The 22384-nt window shown below is 34.6% G+C and overlaps 2 protein-coding genes across 5 annotated transcripts; one reads left to right on the top strand and one right to left on the bottom strand.

Annotated features, from left to right (window-relative positions):
- Positions 1 to 2517: 2517 nt before the first annotated feature.
- LOC110776873 (uncharacterized) lies at positions 2518 to 10275 on the top strand. 2 transcript variants are annotated; one of them, XM_021981435.2, is made up of 12 exons: positions 2519 to 2676; positions 2770 to 2802; positions 2889 to 2924; positions 3795 to 3974; positions 4877 to 5010; positions 5122 to 5403; positions 8004 to 8134; positions 8926 to 9046; positions 9156 to 9254; positions 9624 to 9686; positions 9779 to 9870; positions 9979 to 10275. In XM_021981435.2, exons 1-12 carry the CDS (start codon positions 2574 to 2576, stop codon positions 10022 to 10024), a joined length of 1320 nt encoding a protein of 439 aa, XP_021837127.2. In that variant the 5' UTR covers positions 2519 to 2573; the 3' UTR covers positions 10025 to 10275. The 2 variants fall into 2 exon arrangements, with proteins under 2 accessions (XP_021837128.2, XP_021837127.2); XM_021981436.2 differs by lacking the exon at positions 3795 to 3974 and having other exon boundaries at positions 2518 to 2676.
- Positions 10276 to 11344: 1069 nt separating this feature from the next.
- On the bottom strand, positions 11345 to 21821 carry LOC110776871 (uncharacterized). Of its 3 annotated transcripts, XM_021981433.2 has the most exons (13): positions 21671 to 21818; positions 21541 to 21573; positions 21420 to 21455; positions 19966 to 20136; positions 19712 to 19845; positions 19328 to 19600; positions 15711 to 15844; positions 12656 to 12851; positions 12462 to 12560; positions 12250 to 12312; positions 12053 to 12135; positions 11907 to 11947; positions 11345 to 11712 (listed from the first exon to the last, which is right to left on the bottom strand). In XM_021981433.2, the coding sequence occupies exons 1-13, from the start codon at positions 21771 to 21773 to the stop codon at positions 11684 to 11686; spliced, it is 1395 nt and encodes a 464-aa protein (XP_021837125.2). In that variant the 5' UTR covers positions 21774 to 21818; the 3' UTR covers positions 11345 to 11683. The 3 variants fall into 3 exon arrangements, with proteins under 3 accessions (XP_021837125.2, XP_056682891.1, XP_056682890.1); XM_056826913.1 differs by having other exon boundaries at positions 11345 to 11947; positions 12656 to 12815; positions 21671 to 21821; XM_056826912.1 differs by having other exon boundaries at positions 11345 to 11947; positions 21671 to 21819.
- Positions 21822 to 22384: the final 563 nt, after the last annotated feature.

The following is a 22384-nucleotide window of genomic DNA, read 5'->3' as shown; positions in this document are numbered from 1 at the left end:
TACTTATCAATTAACATATACTAGTCTTATATACATGCGACGCGGGTGAAAGTAAATATGGAGTACAAAGCAAAATTGTGTAATTTTTTTTTTTTGGTAATAAGTAGGTGCATCATAGTTATTTAATACGTAGTAAATGGGATATCAAAAGAATAAAAGATCAAAGACCTCAAGAATTCCATTATAGAATAGAAATAATGTAACTGATTTTTGATCTTTTACATGGACACCAAGTCTTCCCTTCCATTATAGAATAGAGAAAAGAATTTGTTAATGAAAATACAAAACCACTAATATTAACTCAATAATTTAACATGACAATGATTCATTGCATTAAAATAATCATAAGAAAATTTAATGGTTAGAATAATTTTACAATGTTGCAAGTCCTAAAAGCTTGTTCATCAAATGACTTGCAATTCTGGACAGAATTAGGATGGAACATAGTTATTGATCCTTGTTGTATTACTTGTGTACTTTGTGGGATTGCTCCTAACTCCTAAGACTAAAGAAATTTAGCTTGTCAGTTCTCTATGGGAATTCACAAATTCTTATTTGTAAGGATTGTACAATAAATATTGTACACATTAATTCAAAATGCGTAAAAGTTATCTATTTTTTAGTGATAAATTTTTTCATTTTAATAAAACTTATTTCTTCAAAATCACTAATAATGTATAAAATTAATCATTGAACTCTTTACAATGTTTATCTATTAACTTTGTTTTACTATATAAAAGTTAATCAAAACTAAGTTAAAGTTTAAAAAAAATGGGTAAAAGTTATTTTGGTGTACAATAAATTTATTGTACACGTTGTGCGCACAAGACCTTTTGCTTGAAATTTGGAGGGACTTTCTATTCTACATGTCTTGAAATTGTAGCATAAGATGAGAGATAAAGAAGGTGTATATGAAGGAAGTGCACACTCATCCGCTTAGAGTGTTTCCTGATCGAATTCTCAATCCATAGATATGCTCAAAATTGCCCTATCATTTTACATTAAGCATCATCACTCGAAAATACTTCATAAGTTACGGATTTTGGAGTTATAATTAATACGGAGTACTATCGCTACCAAAATCTAGCAACGGAACCTGTCCATTAACTTTTTTTTTTTATTAAAATCAAGTAATTTTAATTATTAATAAATATAGATCAATTAATCAAAAAAGTTAATTTAATTTTCATGCCACAGACTTATGCAGTTTAAATTCACACCATGGCGTAGACTTATGCATTTTAAGTTGCTTTAAATTCATAAGTCTGTACCATGGTACAAACTTAAAATGCACAAGTTTGTGAATTATTTTTCGGACAAAAAAATTACCTCTTGTAAAGTCGTTGACGTTCCTCAGGTAACAATTGCGATTCGTTTTCTTGTCGGCGACGTTAGCCTTGATGCGGTGGCCGAATTAACATCTGGAGGTGGTGGTCAGAGGTGGTGGTGGTCGGAGTTGGTGGTGGTCAGAAATTGTGGTGGGAATATTAGAGGCAGACAAAGGTAAATGAGAAAGGTAAATGTGAAAGGAGGGAGCTAAATATAAGGGGATATGGGTAAACAAATAGACCGAGTTTGAGTAATATGAAGCTGTAAATAGTAAGCCCTTCAAACAAATGAGAAAAAATATTGTTTTAAGGTACGAGCCAATAATTAGAGACAGAGGGGTATTTAGCTACACAAAGTTTTATTTATAAGTGTACACCAAAATAAAAGTTAACTGAAAATACTTAAAAATTACTCTTACATCGGTAAAATTTATCTATTTTTTAGTGATAAATTTTTTAATTTTAATAAAAATATTTGTTTCAGAATCACTCATAATATACTCCGTCTTTTAACCAAAATATATTAAAAGTTTCAAAAACTTGAGTTAAAGTTAGGAAATTTTGGTATTTACTACCTTAAAAATACACCACTTTTGTATTTACTACCTTATGAAATTTTTATTTTAAATTACTACCTTAAACTTCCAATTTTTTTTTATTTACCACCACTTTACAGTTTTCTCATTTTTAAATTAAGATATCTCTTTCGTTTCTTAATCGTTTATTGTGATTCAAAGTTCGTTATTCTCCTTGCTCTATAGGGATTTCATTGAGAACGACATTTCAAAACAATTCGTTTGATAATTCATATATATTTTAAACTTTTTTACATATAATATTTTATTAGTTTTACCTTTTGTAAAATTTTAAAAGCAAGATCTCTATGGAATCCTTGCACATAAATGAGAAGAATGGGGCTTTGAATCACTTAAAATAATTAAGAAACAAAAGAGATATCTCAATTTTAAAATGAGAAAACTGTAAAGTGGTAGTAAATAAAAATAAATTGGAACTTTAAGGTAGTAATTTAAAATAAAATTTTCATAAGGTAGTAAATACAAAAGTGGTGTATTTTCAAGGTAGTAAAAACTAAAAAAATCCTTAAAGTTATTCTTAGTGTTGCGCGCAAGACCTTTTGATTTAACTATGTATCATTAATTACTTGACAATTAACTCCAATTTTGCTAACCTCTTCCCGTCCTGTTTGATTATTTTGATTTGGCAAAAGCCCTTGCGGGATTAGCAATGAGGGAAAGCGTGGGTATCAACGACGAGGGGAGGCTGGTTTTTAGAAAACGCAAAAGCTACCGGATTTTCGAACCTTTCGTTGATCATCCCGATCCCGACTGTAAATTTTTCTATCTTTAATTTTCATACTTTTTTTTATTAATCAATTCTATTTTAATTAATTATTTGTTTTTAATTTGCTTTCGCCATGCAGTGCTCTCCTATGACTATGAAATTCGACACAAGTGTAAGTCCATGTTTCTCAAAATTCGATTTTTTTGTCGTTGTTTTACTAATTAAGATATTAATTGTTACTCCAATTCTATTTTTAAGACCTGAATAATCCAGAAGAGGTTGAGGCTGACACTGGTTAGTAATCTTTTTTCATAAGTTCATCGAAATTTTATTGTAATTTAAAGTTGATAACCTAATTTAAGCTTAAATTGATTTACTTGTTGCTTCAAATTGATGAATGGTGATCAATTGAAGGTTAAATTGCCTTTTTTTGGGTTTTTGTTTGGGTTAAGCTCATAGAAATTACAGTGGGAATGGGGATGATCATGAACATGTTTGTTAGGGTTAGGATGGCCCATGATTTTTGCTGTATTAGCAACAACTACATGCCCGTCGTCGTTACCCACGATCAATTGCCTTTTTTTGGTTTGTTAGGGTCGGGTTGACCCATGATTTTTGCTGTATTAGCAACCACCACCCGCCCCTCATCGTCAAAACCCATGATCAATTTAAGGTCAAATTGCCTTTTTTGGGTTTTTGTTTGGGTAAAGCTCAGAGAAATTACAGTCGGAATGGGGGTGATCATGAACATGTTTGTTAGGGACTTAGGGTCATGATGATACATGATTTTGCTGTATTAGTAACAACCACCCGCCCATCATCGTCGACACCCATGATCAATTGAGGGTTAAATTGCCTTTTTTTTTTTTGGGTTAAGCTTGGAGAAATTACAGTGGGAATGGGGATGATCATGAACAGGCAGGCTTGTTGGGCTCAGGATGAACCATGATTTTTGCTGTATTAACAACAACCACTGGCCCCTCATCGTCGATACCCATACGTTCCCATATTTCTAATCAGATACACTGATACTCTTAGAATATTATTGAAGTTGTTTTTCGCCTTTTGAAACAAAATATTAGAAGTTGTATGTATGCTAGTTTTGAATAGTTTTATTTTTTGTTTACTGTCTGTAGTTATTTCCTTCCCATTATATGTTGCCAGAATTTCGATCTTTGAAGGACAGTTATGATAGGCTGGGGTATCCATTGCCTGGCAGACCCGCTTACTTGGTCCATTCGTTTGAGCAGAAATTTGGTGAAGATTTCATTAATATTAATGAAACTTTAAACTTGATGCTCCTTAAATTGGCTCCCTCTGTGGTATCTCTTTGTTCATTCATAGGTATCTCATTTTTCTTCTGTATCAATCATTTGTAAACTCTATTTCCTAATAAAGAAAGAAATTGAATAATCTATTATCTGCATTACAATTACTTAATCCCTCCATTTTTTATCAATTGTCCCACTTTGACCAAAATTTTCTATTACTACCTCTGTTCCCTACTTCCCTATGTTACTTACGTTACAATAGAAGCATAACCGATGTGGATTATTCCAGTATTGAAGTTGATTTTCTTTATAAAAGAATGTATCAATGAACTTCTATGAAATGGTTTTATGGATTCACCAATTGTTTAAATCTTGGGATATCATTGAGAAATAGGAATCCATGTTATCAAAGGATTTCCCGCTGTTATTTCAAGTATGGAATGAGTCAATCATCCAGTATGGAATCTTATTGGTAGCTACACAGAACGAGGAATGTAGGTGAGACTGTGAGAGAGTGTAAAATTTGGAGCATGTCTAAGAAAAAGTAGGAAAAAGAGTATCGTTAACAGGGTTTTTGTAGGAGAAAGTAAGAAAAAGAGTGTTGTAACCTGGGTTTGTGTAAGAAAAAGTTAGCTAAAATAGAAGAATGCAAAAGTGTAACCAAGAAAAGGAATGAAGAAAAGTGGAAAACTTAACCAATAAAAAGAAACAGAGGTAGTTAGGTAGTAATATATAAAAACAAATGTTCTCATTTAATGTGTTCTTGGATTTGTGTGAATGTATTTGCAAAACATCAACTTTTTATAATTTTTAGCCATAGAAATGAAAATAACGATGATTAAAGTTGTTTATTGGTAAAAGTGGAAGTCAAAGTGGGATGTTGATAAAAAGTGGAAGTTGTACTAGTTTTTCTCGTGCTTGCCCAACAAGTCAGTTGATTACCTCTTAGTGTCTGGTGTTTATTATTGTATCCAGATGACAAGAGATTATTTACATGTTCTGGAATCGTAATAGAGAGCACCAATGGTTGTGCTGTTATCTTGACTTCTGCTAGTTTAGTTGCAACTACAAATGGTGAAAGTGCCCGTGCAGTCTCGGAAAATGTCAAGGTTGTGTGGTAATCTAAAAATTCCTTTTCAGAAAACCTTTTATGTTTTATTATTCTCCCTTTGTTCACATCAGATATCTTCTAATCCCTATGTCAAAATTTGATTTTTCAGATCTTTGTGCATTTTACAGATGGTCCAGCTTATGAGGCCTCTGTGATAGGGTGTTGTTTGCATTACAATGTGGCATTTGTTAGAGTTCATAAACACCATAAAGATGTTCTATCACTTCTATGTCTACAAGGGGAAAGAATGGAGTCGATGCCAGAGGCTGTGTTTGCCTTGGGTCGACACTATGTGTCTCAGGAGTTCATGGTTGCAAGTGGTGAATCTGTATTTCAGAGAAATAACTTTGATTGTGTTGAACTTATGTTCTCAAGTTGCAAAATCACAAAGGTATGTACAATAGACACACTTCTAGTTCTAACATGTATATTGATGTGATTGATAGAAAAACTGACTTTAACTAAAAGTTTGAATATTATTTTGGGATATCTTAAATTGAAAAGATTAGTTAATATTTTCCATTGTGGTTATGGCTGATATTATTGTTGTCTTTGTCGTTACTGTATTGCACCACTTATTTTGATTTGCTTGATATATTACTATATTAGTAACATTTTTATTATTTATTTACAACAACTACTTATCTGTATTACTTATGTGTTAATATATTTGATTATCACTGTTTTAAATGTCTTTCTCACTTCCTCTGCCAGTCAAAAGAAAATTTATTTGAAAAAATTGGTTATATGAATCTTTTGAAAACCAACCAATATTTTGTGATTATTTATTATTTAAGGATAAGTTTGCATACATTCGGACTTCCCTGGATACCTTGTCTTGAATGGGATCTATGTTAGTGTGTTGTTTCCATGAAATTTCCTGTTGAAAGTTGTTAGGTTTGTTGACTGTATCTAAGATCCATTTGTTTCGTGCTTAGAGAATGGTCATATAGGTCACAAATTTTCTTGGTGCAATTTTCTAGTTCACTAAATGTTTGGAATGTGGTTAATTGTAGAATAAAGGGGTCATGGTTGATCACTGGAGATTCCTTTATTGTGGATCACTCACTATTTCAGAAGTGCTAATTAGGAAGTGCCGGGGACCTCGGGGTGACTTGGAAGATTGTCAATGGCATAGGAGATTTTCTCATGGGATTAGAGTAAGACTATGAGTTTTTTTTAATGAATGTGTGAGAGAGAAGTTGACTCCATTTTTAAGTATGAGAGCTTGCATCTTTGAAAGAACACCTGAGAGTGAGGTCTGATAAGAGTTGTGATAAGGGTTGAAATGTTGAGCTCTTTATTCATGCTAGTTTCAATCTCTTAAAAGACTGAATTTTTGTATTCTTCTCTTTATTTCATTTGCTAGATTCACTAGTTATTCGCCGACTCAAAACATAATTTCTAAAGTCGTTTATTTTTCATTAGGCTAAAGTTAGGATTTCACAAATCCTCGATGAGTAATTACTCAAAACGCAATTTCATCCTTCTTTGCTGATATTATACCTGGAAGTCTGGCAATTTCTACAAGATATGTTGGGAAGGCCTTAAACTTGCTAACCTCATCTAGATATGAATTTGAAGGCTGATTGAATCCATTTTGCTCCAAACTTAGGTGAGTTCCCCCCCCCCCCCCCCCCAAAGATTATTTCTTTGTTTGAATTGAAATTTTGGGCATGTTGATGGTATAATGTAATTTGGTGGATAATTAACAGCAAAATGACTTGATCTTCATGTGGATTATGCGAAAAATAGAGTCAATAGGGTAAAATGGGAAAAGGAGCTTAGGGTGACGTGGCATGTTGAAGTCTCTGTGATACACTCTCCACTCTTTAGTATTTGAAATTGGCAATGTCCTCCATACATCATATTATATTATCATTCCAAGCTCAGTAGTGAGGTGAAAGAGGCATCCCTAGGATATGCTGCCTCTAATAAATGTGAGACACTGCGATTTGATACTTTATATAAAATTTAAAAAGTAAAAGAAGAGAGAATTTGATTTCCTAGTAGGTTGATCCCATCCTTTCTAACTTGAATTATCTAAGATTAGAAAAATTAAAACCTAATCACTTCCACTTGTGAGATTATTTTCCTCGTGAATTTTTTTGGGGGATTTGTTTTTATTTTTATTTATTATCATGAACTACATTCATGAGACTTTTTTCCTCATTTGATGATATCTCTTCACTGTGTGAGTATCTCATCACCTTGGATCGTGTGAAGTGGGCCCATACAATTCGGATAACTTTATTTTTATTTTGACTAAATGCCAACAAAAATGGCCCATGTAGAGGCCTTTGTCAAAACGCAAAATTTTGACTTGCATTTAGCAATTTTTTTCCCTTTAAACGCTAACTTCCCGTGTCAATGTGGCTGTGGCAGAGCAGCCAGCCAATCACACGGCTATTTTGTAATGTTTCAATTTTTAAACGGCTATTCTAGGAAATGTACTTCATAAAACCAACGGCTTTAACTTTTCGAGATATCCTTACGCCTCTTGTTCTTCAAATCACGATCTAGTGAAACAATCATTATGTTTATATTAGTGTACCTACACGGTCGGCTACCCCCCCCCCCCCTGTTCCCAGGGCAGGAAAGTTTGTAGCTTCCAGTGAAGTAATGATGCATCAAAAGTTTCCCGAGTTTCTATTTGTGTTAATCTTCAATGGCAGCATGGCACATATTCAATTTTTTTCTACTAATACATCATTTTCCTACCTGTTACTGTATTATTTTATCATTTGTTTCAACCTGTCAGGCTGTTGGCAATGCTAGGAACCAAATTAACTACTAAAATATCATTATTTCAGTATGTTATACAGTTTAATAGATCACCTAGTCACCTAGATACATTGATCTCCATTCACGATGATGACAAATTTAGTACATGAGCTTTTGTCTAACAAAAATATAACCTTGAAGTTATTTAGTTTAACATGTTGGTGGATAGAGTTGTTTTAACTTTTAAGATTCTCCATTTTGTGCCAGTGTGGTATTGGGGGTCCCCTTGTGAATTCCAAAGGATACGTTGTCGGAGTCAACTTCTTCAACACAGATGATACTCCATACCTTCCAAGTCTTCTTGTTCGAAGATGTTGGGACCACATTAAGACTTACGGGTACATGATGCTCTTTAATACATGATTGACTTATTAGCCTTTTGGAATGCGTAGTAGTTTTGTTTAAGATTTTGTGGTTACATATGAAGAGAAAATAGTTGACATTTAACATGCATTTTTTCTTTATTTATTTTATTGAGTGTATGTGTATTTTTTAATTTTATTTTAAATTTTTTTAAAAGTTGTAGCCTCTCAAGTAAGGGTATTGATATGTTTCCCATGTAACATGCATGGTTTAAAAATAGTAACATGGATATTTGCGATGAAATGACGAGGATGTGGCACTCTTCATCTGGTAGTGTGTATCTCTTTGTTAAGTTGACAAAAGTGGTGCTTGCCAGGTAATTTGAGGAAGTGCAGCCAGAGTTTTAGGGTCAATGCCTGAGGTGATTGACAGATTATAACTTGGCTTATTTTGATAGGTCATCGATGGATGTAACTTACAGAGTGGTGGGTAGTTTCCTCCTAGGGTAATTATTTTCAGGTTGAATTTCCAGAATTGTAGCCATGATTAGCAAAGCTGACTTGCTGAGATTCCTATGACTTTTTGCTATTATAATTTGCTTCCATGGTATTGGTTGGCATCAATGGTTCTTAGATAAAGTGGGAGATGAAGTTTGTGTTAAGGTGAATGCGTTTCTTTAGTTGTCATCTTTTCCTACTTGTAAAAAATTCACCATTATTGGCTGTTTAAGAGAAATAAATGCAAGGTTGTTCATAAAAATCTGCAAATTAATGGATAATCCAAATTGGATATGGTCCTGTGTGTAACGAGTTATGCAATTTTACAGGTCTGTGGTACATCTCCATTTCGGTTGGAGAATCCGACCTGTTATACAAATGAACGCTGAGCTGTTGTATAATCTCTGCGAGAGTTTTGAATTTGCATTTGATTGTCTTTTGGTAGAAGAGGTAATACTTTCTTTCTCTTCTCTATTGGCTGTGATTCATTGCAAGGTTTCTTGGATTATCTATTCAATTTTTGCGCTCTTGTACGCTTACATTTTACTGATGGTAATAGGTAGCAAGTAGCTCTCCTGCATACAGATCTGGAATCAGAAATGGTGATATTGCGGTTGAACTTTTTGGAGAACCTGCTGTGGCAACACCTGTACCTACTGTAAGCTTTAAATTCAACACTTAACTTAAGCGTAGTTATGAGGTTTAATTACCAAGTTCATATTTGTTGAGGCAGTCCTTTGGCTTGTACTACCTCCGTTTCGCAATACCGGCATCGTTTCTCATTTTGACACTATTCATCAATCAACTTTGACAATGTTTATTTCACCATTATGTAAGAAGAAACGTAATCAAGTGGGATCTTGTTAATTTCGTATCAATGAGAGATTCCAAATATCAAATTTTTATAATTTTACTTGTACACAATTAGAGATATTAATGTTCAAAAATGATATAAGTATTGTGAAACGGAGGTAGTATAATTTTGTATTGACACCGGCTTTATGATTGTTGGTGATGGCAATGGCAGTATGCAGAAATTCTTCTTGAGAAGTCAAACTTACTGCTGGAGAAAGAAAATGTCCAAGTTCAGGTCAGTTGTGAAGTTTATTGGTTATTGTGTTTTGACCTAATTTTTATTTTTCAACCAATCATAAAGCTCTTTTCCCGAATGTTCAAAATCAGGTAAAGATACTGAGGAAGAGTACTCATTCTCAAATAGATAGTAAATATCTGACAATTGACGCTACCAAGCTCAGTAGTAGGGACTTTTACAGGTACGTATATTTTGTAGTCTATTGATTTAAACATATGGCCAACGTAGCAGCGACTTTGATGGTACAGATTTTTTAAATCGTGCTAATTTCTAATGTCTTCTCCCCCAGGTGGCCACTGCCACAGGCGGAGTGGGAGATTAAACCAAGTGATTGACATATGTTGTCATGACATTATTAAGCTTCTTCAAACACTATGTTTGGATAGGAAATCGAGGAATACATTTTTGCTTATTTGGATAAGATATCATCCTAATCTTGGTATTTCTTCTGTAATTAGACAAATTAGTTCAATTCCCGGAAAACTGTAAATAGCTGAGCTCAAAGTATCAACCACTAGTTTTTGGTAGTTAGTGTAAGGGTTTTTTTCTTCCCACAACTTCCATCAAAAGTTTGGTACCACAACAACGCAAGGGTTCTACTATCCGATTATTACCATTGTTTCTACAGGTTTTTCTTCCTTACTACTTCCTCCGTTCTGCAATAGATGCATCATCTCTCTTTTGGACACTATTCATTAACTAACTTTGACCATTAGTCAAGTGAGATCTTGTTAAATTGGTATCAATGTGAGGATTTTAAATATCAATTTTTTATAATTTTTACTTACACGTAATTAGAGATATTAATGTTCAAAGAAACATGTTGGGATACGTGAAAAAAGAAATGATGCATCTATTGCGAAACAGAGGAAGTACTACAGAAAATCGCCAACGGCTGCCCGTGGAAACCGGAAAGCAAAGGTAGAAGTTTTCCTTTACACAGGATGCAGTTCCAAAGTCACACAGCCAATGTTAGTGCAGATTATGAGTTTGGGTTTCTTGTTTTTAGTTTTTAGTTTGTTTGTTTTTGCTAGTACAACTAGTTAATGGTTTTGTCGTGTAAAAGTTCTAAACATCATCGTAGCTTATGCTTGCGGACTTTGTTTTAATTCGGGCCATTAATGTATGTTTAAACTGATATAAAAAGTACATTAGCAGCACCCCTTCTCCCGTTCTCCGAGATATAATGTATGTTAAAAGTGATAGATTTTTTTAGTATTACTTGTAATTACGCTAACCGTTATATCCTTGAGACCTTGACCCATATCGTTTATTTGTGCAAATATTAAGATAAAAGTAGAAAAGTTGGTTGAATATACACTGTAATAAAATATGGGTAAAGTACGAAAAAGGTGTACAAAGGTGGGTGGTTGAAATAAAAAATGAATAAAATAAGAGAAAGTGAATGAAAAATTATAAATATTATGAGGATAAGAAGGGTAAGGTAGTAAATTAATGTCCAAATGTAAAATAAAGTAAAGTATAAAGAACATTATGAAACAGACTAAAACGAAAAGTGTAAAGACTACTTTAAAACGGAGGTATTACCAACTAAATTCTGCAGTTTTCAAGTTGTAATTTGGTGTTCTTCCAAATAGCATATTCGAGTTACATTACTAATCACTGCGTAACACGGAGTACTCTGTAAAACCAAGTGCAAAGACTAAGTTGGAGAATATTAACATTGCATATTTACATTACACTGTCTGGCTGTCTGCTTTGATAAGAAACATTTCATTACTTACATTAGCTTAATCATCATCGTATAATATCCCAAAAGGAGAAACCCTTGCCCTACAGCCCGGTTACTCGAGCATCGTGGAGGAGGTAAGTCGCATCATGTGCCTCAATTGGTCCGTATCATGGTATAAAATATTAATTCAAAATGGCAACACATTACATATAACATATATCCATCAAAAAGAACCTCTGTGTTAAACGAACCACAACCTTCGGCCTTCAAGTGTTGGACATCATCTTCTACCACGACGTAGTCATAACAGCGTCCATACAGAATCTAATTCTATAAGATAGCAAGTTTAGAACAGAATAAAATCCCGAAAACAAGCAGAATGAACTACTTGGAACATCACAAGCAATAAGGTAACGATTTGTTTTTATACAAAAGAAACGAAGAGGAAAAGAAGACACTATAATCAAAACATTGAGAAAGTACAATTATAAACGTGACTATAAATTTAGTGTGAGCTGCCTTACCTGGTTTCAACAACTTCCACTCCGCACGTGGCACTGGCCACCTGAGACGAGACAATAGATAAATTAACAGAATCCCCAACATGTTAAGCCACCCATCACACCACATATTTTATATCAATATATTACAAAATACACGGAGTACATACCTGTAAAAGTTACTGCTACTGAGCTTGGTAGCGTCAATTGTCAGATATCTATTCCGCTGATCATTTTGCCTCACTAATTCTACCTGATTTGAACATTCAAACACGAGGACAGCTTAATTACATACAGTAGATCTAAAGAAAAAAAAAACCAATTACTCAGAAAATTAGTTACAAATTAACTAAAATCCTCAACTGACCTGAACTTTAACTTTTTCTTTTCCTGGCATAAATTTTGATTTGTCCAAAAGAGTTGCAGCATACTGCCATCACCCACAAAGACAGTGTCAATGCAATAAATATTAAATAGTGGTCACGGCCTCACAGGACTACCTTATCCCAATATGAACTTTACGCACCAATTGAAACCTCGTAGAACAAAGTTAAAAATCAATATTTGATATAAACCTACCTCGGGTACAGGTAATGTGACAACAGGTTCTCCAAAAAGTTTAAGAATAAAATCACCATCTCTAACTCCAGCTTTGTATGCTGGTGAATTTCTTGCTACCTGAAATATAATTGAAAATTCAAGCAGACAAGAGCAAAAAGTCCCAAACCTTGCATAGGATCACAACCAACAAAAAAAAGATGAAGACATTTTACCTCTTCTACCAAAAGGCCATCATTAATTATATGAAGCTTGTTGGTCTCCTCAGATAAGGAACTCTCAGATTTCTGCTCCTGTTTAAGCGGTGGAAGTTTTATAAGTTTATAATGCCAGTAAATCTTCTCCCGCAGTTCAAATTCCATTTGTCTAAACAATCTGATTTTCCAACCGAAATGGAGATGATGCACAGACCTACAAAATTGTGTATCATTACCCCAACAAACCAACATGTCAATCATACAAATTTTATTTGTGCACCGAACACTACAAACATGTCAGGTGGACTTTAGCAGAATTTATAGGTAATCTTACATTATTTCACTTCAATAACAAAGAATTGTGAGAGTTTTACAAGTAGGAGAGAATGACAACTTAAATATCATTTTCGTCAAAGCACCAATACTATCCACCTCAAACTTCTACACACACGCAAACACACACTTAGTCAGTTTACTCAGTTACCTCAGTTTAACCACCACTTAGTCAGTTTACTCAGTTACCACCACAGTTTACCTAAAAAAAAAAACCACATTATCCATCAATCAATAATTTCTTCCATCGGCTCCGCCATTGACCTCAAAACAATACACTCATTGAGTCACTAAGTCTTCTTAGAATCTATACGAATCCAAAGTGTTCTCCACTAAGTCTTCTCTAAGAATGCCAACATTCTTAAATATCAATGGCTTAATTTCCCAACTACGATGATAGGAAGCAGCTTATAGTCACTCTCGAAATCTAAAATTATGCCCCTGCACTCCTGGAGCTTTTCTTAAGGTTTGAATTTCAATAGATGGTCAAATTACAGTGCTAAAAGCAATGAGCCTGCCCACTTTAAAGGTTTATGGTTCAGGAGATGCTCAAAATATTCAAGAGGCTTTTTTAAATGAAACATATATCAATTGAACTGAAGTACTGAACCACACAATATTGCAATTAATATGATTTATACAAATAATTTGGTCATTATGGCTTGTTAATCAAGATTAAGTTGATGATTCGGAACAAATATAAACCCTCTCTATAAACAGCTTTAGCAAAAGCAAAACTAGCAATATATTTTAAAATGTACGAATTGGTTTAACAGAGTTAGAGGTAGAATGTGGATCTTATGAGATTGATTAATAAATTGGTAATTACTAGGGTAATCCATTCACAAAGCAACATTCAAAAAATATAGATTATTCGATAAACTAGCACACACAAGGTCATTAGATTATAATGTTGAACATTAATGACCAGGGGTCACCTAATACGTAGTACGATTTAGTACGGAAACGTAATACGAGTACGGAATACGAGAGGTGGTCGTATTTGTAATACGTTTTGATTAATTTTAAATACGGTTTTCGGTAACATAATACGATTTCATTTAAATTTGAAAAAAAAATCCTAAAACAGAAGGATAAAAACTGCCATCTCGTAACTTGTAAGGAGTAATGAAGGGAATGTTAAAGATTCCTTCCAAAAATAAAATAAAACAAAAAAAAAAAAAATCAGCCACAAACAGCTGTCTTCCTATCAAAAAAAATAAAAAAATAAAAAACACAGCTGTATGTCGTAAAGAGTAAAGACAAAAGCTAAACCTAATTTCCCCACCTCATTCTCTTCACCTTCCTCTTTCTTTCTCCCTCCTCCATTTTCACGCCTACATTCTCCATTCTCCATTTTCGTGATGAAGCTTCAAAATAACAATAGCGATTCGGCGAAGAAGACTAGAAATCGATCCACTCGATTATTGGGTCGAATTAGATCGATTTCGTACTCGTATTAGTACGAATCGTACTAAATCGGAGTACGAACAGGCACTGACCGTATTATGTGACCCTAATAATGACTTCACCAAAGGTAGAAATATGCACGTACTTATGTATACACATATATGCATATGTTCATTCGATAAATAAAGAAGATTATTGACAGTGAACAATCTCTGAAAAAAGACTCGTTAGCTCTTAGGCGTGTGGTTACAAAGAATGAACCAAGGAAGATATTTTCTGTATAGCAGAGAACTCAACCATAAAAGACTTCATTTGGAAGGGCAGGCAGTGTAAACTGTAAAGGGGCAATAACAAACAACTAGAAGCCCCAAAATCTTGGTTTTTAGTGTCATACATCAAAGGCATTTTTGGAAAAGAGTATAACAAAAAGTGCGGCACTCTCTTAGTGCCACGTAGCACGGTCACATACTCACATGCGAAAATATAAATTTTAGACATACATATTGTGTGGTCTGGTCTAAATCCTTCTCGTGTGGTCTGGTCAATTTTAAACAATTAGGTTATGTGGTCTGGTCAATCTTAAACAATTAGGTTGTGTGGTCTGGTCCAGTGTATGAAAAATGTGCTAGGCACTTTCCTAAAGCTAGGCAAGGTGCATTCAAAGGCGCTCCTCTGAGGCACATCTGAAGTGAAATTGATCAAGGCGCGCAATTTTCTTTTTTCTCGTATCATGTATTAAGTGCACCTCTCTTCAACGAGGCACACTCAAAGCAGGACAACAATCGCCTTAGTTCACCTTGAGCTTTTTCATAAATTGGTTTGGTCGGAGTCTGCCTTGCATGAAGTGGATCTGTGGACTCCTAGTGCGGGACTGTGGTTTTGTCAAAATCTTTCTTGTCTAGTCCGATTGACAATTCCTATGTATTACTATTAGATTAGGAAAAATATTACCATGAGGGATCTTGTTAGATTCATTTCAATGTGTATTTTGAAAATATGATATTTCATTATTTTTCTAATAATATGTAGTTTAGGATATTAATAAAGATTCATATTCTGAAAAAGGTTAATCTGATCTAGTACGTGTGTTGAATCTTTCTGATTGGTCTAGTACTAAGTTCCTAAACAAATAAAGTGAAGAGAACATAGCTTTTGCACAGAAAGTTAAATGTAAAACACTTCATATAGTAACCTATGATGCTATGAATGAAAAAACCAACGAAGAAACAATACATGTCAACAGTTTGCTTATAGGTTGTAACCGCGATTTCTTTAACAAAAGTACTCCACATGTACATTAACTTAATTCAAATTAAAGAGCATCACGTACCCGTAAGTGTTAAGGTGCACCCAACATCTCAGGACGAGAGAACTTGGAAGGTACGGAGTATCATCTTTGTCGTCGTGGAAGTTGACTCCAACAAGATCTCCACGGGAATTTACAAGGGGACCACCAATACCACACTGGCACAAAAGAAACATCCTATTCAATGACGTGTTAAAGTTTGATAATTAATATAATCAAGAACTTATCTGAACTTATTTTAGTTATAAATTGTACTTGGTCAACCCTTATTTTTCATGAACTTATCTTATCTGAACTTAACTAAACTTATTTTTCCTGAAATAAGCGTGAATAAGGTGAACAGAACATAGCCTAAATTAGAAGTCCTCGGATGAGTTGTCAAAGCAAAGCAGTCCAACTACTAATAACCAATTAGTCAATTACTGAACAACTACTAATCCAATTACTGAAGAAGACAACATTTTCTAGGAACGTTTTACAAAAGGGTCACACAATAGCTTTGACTCAAAAAGTAAAGAGATAAGGTCTTGGGTTGGAGAAACATTGTCCCATCCTGCCCAATAGTGACAATTCCAGTCTTGTAGTGGGCAAAGAAAAACCTGAAATGAAGATATTAAACTGGAACAAATCCCCTGTACCTAGACTCCTAGAGTCCTAGACCAGTTTCCTTCTGTGGACAGCAACATGAACACCACCAACCGGCCAGAAAGCCCACCTTTATCTCTTCATATAGTTGATAGAAACCCTTCACAAAAACACATTCCTTAACTCCTCTCTTACCAAACCCAATTTGCTGAATTCAACTATCACAAGGAATGTTTCTGAAGTTCCATTTTCAGGAGTCCAGACGTCAAGGAAGGAGATTTTAGTATGAAAACAGGATGATTTCCAATCTTCATCCTCTTGTTCTACTTGCTTCTCTTATAAGCTACGCGCCATCATTACTATGCTCACAACGATGCCTCCCCATTCTCAATCCCTTCCCTTCCCTACCGGCCTACCCAACCCTAATAAATGAACGTTGTACAAATCCACAAGTCGGCTTAATGATTGCTTGCTTAATATTTCAATTATTGAACTACTCCCTCCCTTCCTACAAGATTGCCCTATAGACCAAACTTCACTTTATTAATATTTGGGTATAAGTTGGTAAATTGGGCCAATGAGGAGAGCGAGAGAGCGGGTAAATTGGGCCAATGAGGAGAAAGAGAGAGAGAGAGAGAGAAAGTGAAAAAAGTCACCATACTTCGATATGGGGCAAACTTAAAGGAGCATCCCAAAAAGGAGTGCAGTCTTTTAGGGACGGAGGGAGTAGTAATCATGGAGATTGTTGGGTCAAGATATGAAGGGGAGACATCAGATGTTGATGACTTGATCAATGGAAAAGGTGAAGATATAGGCCAAGGTCTGACCTAGCTATGATATAAAAACAGGGGTTAGCTTGTAATACGCTATAGGACATTGCTTAATAAACACTTTTTCTGTTGCATTTCTACTTGGTAGGGAAATGGACTTATCCTTATTAGCAAGACACAAGAAAGTGGGAACATAGAGTAAAAATTATAAATAGGAAAGGCAAGAAATTATGTCCATTTCCGAGGGACCCAAAGATTCATTTGTTCTTTTGGCTGTGGGATGTAATGGACTAAATCAAAATGGCTCTTAAAACCTCTTCGCTTCCTTTCCATGAAGTAGAAGATGGTCTTCTTGTTGTCGTCCTGTTATCGCTTTTGGGTTAATTGGAAACAACTTCTCTGCAATTGCAGGGGTAAGGTTGCGTACACCGGACCCCCCTTTACCCCGCTTCTTGCGGGAGCCTCTTTAATGGGGTAATGATAATGAATGAATGAGGAAAGGCAAGAAATTTTAAGACAGGAACTTATTGATACACTCATATTTTATATAGTTTTTACCCCCGTCCCGTATGCACTTTTCATCTCATTTGAGCTCTTCGGAGCCTATTTTAGTGCTAATATGTGTTGTGTAGTGTCTTTAGTTGCAGGACCGCTTTTTGATGATAATTGGTCTTTGGAGACCCGTTTTCTATTATTCCTGGATGACTACACAGATCCCTAGCATGTACGAGATGATCTAGCCAACTTCAAGGGGCCACAAACGGCAAATTAGACCCAAAAGAGTTGGGCTTGGGCCTCAAGATTCAAGCTCAAGGCAAATACGGCAAAATATCCTCAAAACCTGTGGCCCCGGTATTCGAAAACCGGCAGGTTTTGAGAAACGAAGGATTGTTGTTTTAGGTGCGAAACCGGTGCAATTTTACTATGTTGGGAAGGGCCGAAAACCGGCTGGTTTCCCAGAACCTGGGTGCCCGGTTTTCGGTCCCGACCCTTATTTCTTTGCTCGTTTCTCTCCGTAGGTTTAAGGGGGAGGCTATATATATTAAATTAGTTTTTGGTAGTAAACTCTCTCGTGATTCCGTACTCTATTTCCTAGTATTAGAACTTTTACTTAGCAATTATTCATAGAACTTAATTTTAGTTTCAATTCAAGTTTTAATCTTTCAATTATTTCCTTGTTCGTCAAATAGGTATTAATTCATTCCTTGTCTTTATCATTCAATTTCAATTAGTTCTTTATTTCATTATTTGTTTTCAATCATGTTTCCAATAATATTATTTGCTTTGTTATTTATTAATATGAGTGAGTAGTCTAATTTCTAGGGTTTAGGCGATTCATAAATGTATGATTGGGGATTTTATTAGACTTATGTATTTGAATTTTAGTTATAATTTCTATAGCTTGTTTTGTTTGTTCGTCAATTCTGTTCGGCCGGACTATTTTGATTGAATTTGATGAATTTTAGATTATGCGTCGAGAGGTATAAATCTGATGTTCATGATCTGTGGCTATGAGCCTGCTAGTTGTAATTTCCTAAGGAATCCATAAGATTCGAGAGATGCATGTTTTCCTAGTTATGGCCATTAATTGTTTATTAGTGTCTGTCATCAATCCCTAGTCTGCATTTGTGGTGAACCGTCACCCTAAATTCTTCTAATATTGATATTTTCGTATTTTATTATCGCCGTAGTATTAATCAACCTTTTTGTTACTACCAATAGTCTAGACCTATCGTTTTAGTAGTAGAAAGAACGATGTTTCACTGTGGATTCGATCCTGACTTCCCTTGCTACTTAGCTAGTGAGTTTAGGTTTTATCTTTGATTAGGTGATACGACTTTAGCCTGTCACTTATAAGACAGATAACTACTAAAAACATTGTTATACAACTGATAACATTGCTTTATTAATTAAAATAACCAAACCCAAAAACGGCAAATGAGAAAAACAATAAGATCAACCACTACAACAAGTCAACAAACATAAAATACTCCCTAAATAAGATCAACCAACTTTCCGGTTAAGGAAACCCCAAATAACCTTCCCATTTGGCCATTTCCTTTCTAATAAAGTAAAAAGTCCCTTTTTCTCTTCATCACATCAATCCACTTTATCGTTCTTCATTCTAACATTTTCTCTTATGTATTTTCTTCTTCTACCCATTACATTATTTTATTCTACGTTAACAACTTATCATAATCTTTATGCCATCTGATTGGAAGCAAATATGGGGTGGAAGGATTAAATAATCAATAGCAATATAATTAAAAGTCCGTATACACATACCTTTGTAACCTTGCAGCTTGAGAACATAAGTTCTAAACAGGAAAATTTGTTGGTTTTCAATGTAATTTTACCAGTTGCAACCATGTAGTTTCGAGACACATAGTTTCTACCCAAGGCAAACACAGCCTCTGAGGCCGACTCTATTCCTTTCCCTTCCAATGGCAAAACTCTTCGATGTTCTTTGTCAACCCTGACAAAAGCAATGTTGTAGTGCAAACAACACCCGAGCAAAGAAGCAGTCTTGGCTGGACCGTCATTAAAATGTACGAGGATCTAAAACAATCCAATTTTGGCCTCAGAAAATAATAAAGCCTAATAAGGGGGAAAAGAAATATTATGCGGGCAGCTGAAGAGGAAAATATAAATAAGTAAATAACACACAACCTTGACATTTTCAGCAGCTGTAAGAGCACCATCATCACTTGAAATTGCAATCAAACAAGCAGAAGTCAAGATAGTGGATTGGCCATTACTACTTTCAATTACAGAACCGGAACAAGTAAACAACCGCGTGTTATCTGAAAAGTTAATTCAAAACTACTTAAAGTGAGAACTAACCAACCAAACATGATGGTCGAGCACTGGCAGAATTACGAAAAATGAAAGTGAACCAAATTAGTGACAGAAAAATACGATACCTATGAAAGAAGTAAGAGATACAACAGAGTGAGTAGCTTGAAAAACTGGATCTTTATAGGAACCAAATTGTATACCCGCAAATTTCTCCTCAAAAGAATGGACCAAGTAAGCGTGCCTGATAGGGTATTTATACCCCAGCCTATAAAGCGAGTCCTTTTCAGGTCGACATTCTGGCAACATATAATGTCAAAGAAATTAAGTACACACTGTAAACAGAAAAAGATGTGTAAAACTAGCTTATATACAATACAACTTCAACTATTTTGTTTTAAGAGCGAAAAAAATAACTCAACTATTACTTTAAAAATACCACAAGTCCACAACTGTAAGCTTAAACCAAAAGAAAAAAGAAGACAATATAACCTTCAATTGATCATGGGTTTTGACGATGAGGGGCGGGCCGTTGTTGTCATTACAGCAAAAATCATGGGTCATCCTTGCCCTAAACCTGTTCATAATTATCCTAGGATGCACGGATACTTCTATTTCCAGAGGTATCCGTACCGGTACCTCTTGGGTACGGGTACAGTACAGGTACCTCAAGGAAACGTCCCGGATTCGTCTCCAAAATTCGGCTACAGTCAATTGACATGGTACAGGTCAACGGATGAGCCGGGTACGTTTTGGGACGTTTCGGGCTAGAAATATAAGTACCCATTAAAAAAGGGAATAATTTCTCAGTTGGTCGAGGATTGATTTAAGTAGCTGTTGTATGTTATTGTTTCTTACTACTGCCTACTGCTACCGTCATCTTTGTTTCTTGCTACTGCTACTGCCACTGCCATCTTTTTGCCTTACTGTCATCTTTGTGCCTTACTTACTGCTACTGCTTTATGTTGTTGTGTAACTCTTTAAGGCGTTGGCCAATTAATATATAATCGTCTGTTGAAAAAAAATACAGTAACCCATAATTCCCTGTTTTCCAAACTTTGATATTTTTGTGGCTGATTTTTTTTTTAAAATTTTTTTGGGGACTATTTTTCCATCCCCTTGCCGTACTTATGAAATTTTGATTTTGCCGTTTCACGTTTCTGTACCTGTCCCGATATTTGTCCCCGTACCCGTTTCCGTGCTACCTAAATCATCCCCATTCCCACTATAATTTCTCTGACCTTTACCCAAACAAAACCCAAAAATTTAACCTTCAATTGATCATGGTTATCGACGATGACGGGCGGGTAGTTGTTGCTAATACAGAAAAGAATCAATGGTCATCCTGCCCTAACAAACCTGTTCATGAATCATGATCTCCATTCATCCCCATAACCCCATTCCGACTATAATTTCTCAGGAAAAGAAACAAACAAAAACCCAAAAAAAGGCAATTTAACCTTCAATTGATCACCATTCATCAATTTAAAGCAACAAGGAAACCAATTTAAGCTTAAATTAGGTTATCAACTTTTAACTACAATAAAATTTCGATGAAATTATGAAAAAAAAAATTACTAACCAGTGTCAGCCTCAACCTCCTCTGGATTATTCAGGTCTAAAAAAGTAGAATTGAAATAACAATTAGTATCTTAATTAGTAAAACAGCGAAAAAAATCGAATTTTGAAAAGAATGGACTTACACTTGTGTTGAATTTCATCGTCATAGGAGAGCACTGCATTGCGAAAGAAAATTAAAAACAATAATTAATTAAAATAGAATTGATTAATAAAAAAGTACGAAGTATGTAAATTAAAGAGAGAAGAAATTACAGTCGGGATCGGGATGATCAAGGAAAGGTTCGAAAGTGACGTGGCTTTTGCGTTTTCTAAAAACCAGCTTCCCTTCGTCGTTGATACCCAAGCTTTCCCTCATTGCTAATCAGATTTATTACTGAATACTGATAAACCCAATAAGTTTTTTTTACCGCAGAAGCATCGTTTTGTAATTAACATTGTTTATACCCAAATTCTTACTTCCTTCGTCTTTTAATACTCGCAACGTTTGGACTTTTTCCACTATTCATATAATCTACTTTGACTATTCGTAGTGTTTTTTATATAAAATAAAACGTAGTCATGTGGGATCTTGTTAGATTCGTCTTAATGTGTATTTTCAAAATATCAACTTTTTATAATTTTTGCATAAAGAGAATTTAACATATAAATGATCAAAGTTGTGCATCGGCATGCGTGAAACTAACAAACGTTGCGAGTATTAAAAGACGGAGGAAGTATATGAGACTGTCTTTACCAATAACCGATGGTGAGATCAGTTCACATTTGCGATTTCAAAAGGTCTTGCGCGCACAAGGTGTACAATAAATTTATTGTACACCAACATAACTTTTACCCATTTTTTCGTAACTTTAACCTAGTTTTGATTAACTTTTATATTAGTAAAAAAAAAAGTTGATAGAAATGATTAAATGATTAATTTTATACATTCTTAGTGATTTTAAAAAATTAAGTTTTACTAAAATGAAA

This window comes from Spinacia oleracea, chromosome 4 (assembly GCF_020520425.1).
Source record: "Spinacia oleracea cultivar Varoflay chromosome 4, BTI_SOV_V1, whole genome shotgun sequence".
NCBI lineage: Eukaryota > Viridiplantae > Streptophyta > Magnoliopsida > Caryophyllales > Amaranthaceae > Spinacia > Spinacia oleracea.
Note: the sequence above shows the minus strand (reverse complement) of the source record. Positions and strands in the feature narration are given on the sequence as shown.